The following is a 2,143-nucleotide window of genomic DNA, read 5'->3' as shown; positions in this document are numbered from 1 at the left end:
AAGGGAGGAGCATTCAGGAGTGCACACTGTTTTGGATTATGCGTGTGTGTGTGTGTGTCATCTGTGGTGGTGGTGTGGGTGTGTGTGTGTCACATGAAGACCTTGTTGTAGCATGTGGCATGGTATAATAATTGAGACAGTGTGTGTGTGTGTGGGGGGGGGGTATTTATATATCATATGGAATACTTTATTAATCCCTGAGGAAATTATGTAAAGCAAACTGCTTAAACAAACTAACACGCCAACTACGAGGCCTGCATTGTAGAATGTCTCCAGTCTTCAATGAGCAGGGCAGTGACAGCTAAAGTGATGGTGGAGAAGACAGCCTTTATATAAGTGTCTGATATGCTAATAATCTCTACTCCAGACTGTGATGAACCACCAATATGCTAGCAGGCTACCTTCTAGTTAAGCTTTCACCCAGAGGGAAATTAACAAGCTGGTTAGGTACTGGAGGAGATAAACTCACTACGCAACGAGTTCAAGTAATTCACCACATTTTGCAATTAAGAAGTAATTTGTAATGTTAGTTTGTGAAAAAGGTAAGTTGTTTAAGTACCTTTGTGTCACCAAAAATAAAACACACCATGTTCCCTCAGTGTGTTGACTTTATCTCATTGCATAGTGAACTTTGTAGCATCTCCTCCATCACATAAGCAGCAGTAGCAAGCTTGTTCATTCCAGTGAGAGTAAGAATGAACAAGCACAGTGAGAGGTTTAGCCAAAAGCAGCTGTGGTTACGGAGCTATAAAATCAGCATTATTCTCTACCACAACACGTCTGGCACACCACCAGAGTTTGTGGAGCTGTGCTTACTTGGCCGCACTTCAAAATGCAAAGCAAAGCTTTCAAAGACTTATTATCACTCCCAACACAAAATGACAAGAACACTTCCGCTTCCACAGCCAGCCTCCATCTCGCTGGCTGACCTGAGTGAACATAAACCTCTGGATACGATCCACAAATGCAGTTTGGTTTCAAGCTGTCAGAAGGAGACAAAAACACTCCAGCTGTGTTTGTGACTTTCTTGTTTGTGATTTTTTTTTTCTTGTGCCAAAACAAAAGGAGCAGGGATATGTAACAGTAAGTTGTTGGAAAAAGTACATAACTGATCATACATATATCTAAATGCTGCTTAGACTGTAACGTATTAAACTTAATACTACAATGATGTAAATGTACAATATACAATATGTACAAAATGTACAATATAGCCAATCTGCAAAATAAATACAAAGGTATTTCATTTTTGTAACTTACAGGTACTCTCATCAGCTCTTTCTCTCAGTAATTATATCTGATTACTTTTCAACAGTAGTGATGCTATTTTTTCATATTTTGTATTGGATTTTCACCATGTTGATATTAAACCAGTGTTAATTTAGTTTATCAATAATTTTTGTCAGCAAAATTATATTTTGTCAACTAAAACTGGAGGAACTCTGTGTGTGTGTGTGTGTGTGTGTGTGTGTGTCCTCTGACCTCATTGTTGCCCTGAGTAACAGTGAGGTTGAACCCGAGCCTCGATGTGATGACCGTCTGATGATTCAGCTCCTTAAATGGCCATCTGCTCCGATTGGCTGAGATGTGATACTCCAGGTCTCTTCCAGACAAAGACTATACACAAACAAAACAGAAACTGAGTTCACTGACAGCTGTGTCACAACGCCATGCCATTTAATACATTTAATAAGAAACAATTAAAAGTTGATTCTCTCAATCATTTATACTAATATGAATATGGCAACAAATGCTTTTAATTTCCTTTTGGTTTTAACTTTAAACATGGTGAATAAAACAAATGCTTTCAAATACTACTCTCAAAGTTTCACAAATTAAATTGGTTAAAGAGAAAATGGCATTTTCTAAATTTCATTCAGGAATGTAGGCTAAATATATCTAAACCTAATCTACCTTAAAAAAGAATAATATGAATCACTAGTGTGTTTTACTAGTTTGTGGTCACTGTGTGATGGAGGTCTACGGGGCTCAAGCTGTGGGACGCTTATGTTTTTATTAATTTTCGTACTAGTTTCCCTGTCTGGATTTTTATTTGTTGTGGAAAGCTTTTTTATTTATGTTACTTTACTAGATTAATACTTACTTATTACAGTTATATATATTAACTGTAAAGGTTTAGCAT

General features: G+C 37.1%; 1 protein-coding gene across 1 annotated transcript in view; it reads right to left on the bottom strand.

Moving 5' to 3' along the window:
- LOC102201383 (stabilin-1-like) overlaps window positions 1–2,143 on the bottom strand; it is a 96,057-nt gene that overhangs the window by 34,786 nt on the left and 59,128 nt on the right. The window contains exon 23 of the mRNA XM_005749491.1: window positions 1,483–1,617. Within this exon, the coding sequence (XP_005749548.1) occupies window positions 1,483–1,617 (135 nt within the window). The remainder of the gene's footprint in view (window positions 1–1,482; window positions 1,618–2,143) is intronic.

The sequence above is a fragment of the Pundamilia nyererei genome, unplaced genomic scaffold (assembly GCF_000239375.1).
Source record: "Pundamilia nyererei isolate P.nyererei 1_Seehausen unplaced genomic scaffold, PunNye1.0 scaffold00246, whole genome shotgun sequence".
Classification (NCBI taxonomy): Eukaryota; Metazoa; Chordata; class Actinopteri; order Cichliformes; family Cichlidae; genus Pundamilia; species Pundamilia nyererei.
Note: the sequence above shows the minus strand (reverse complement) of the source record. Positions and strands in the feature narration are given on the sequence as shown.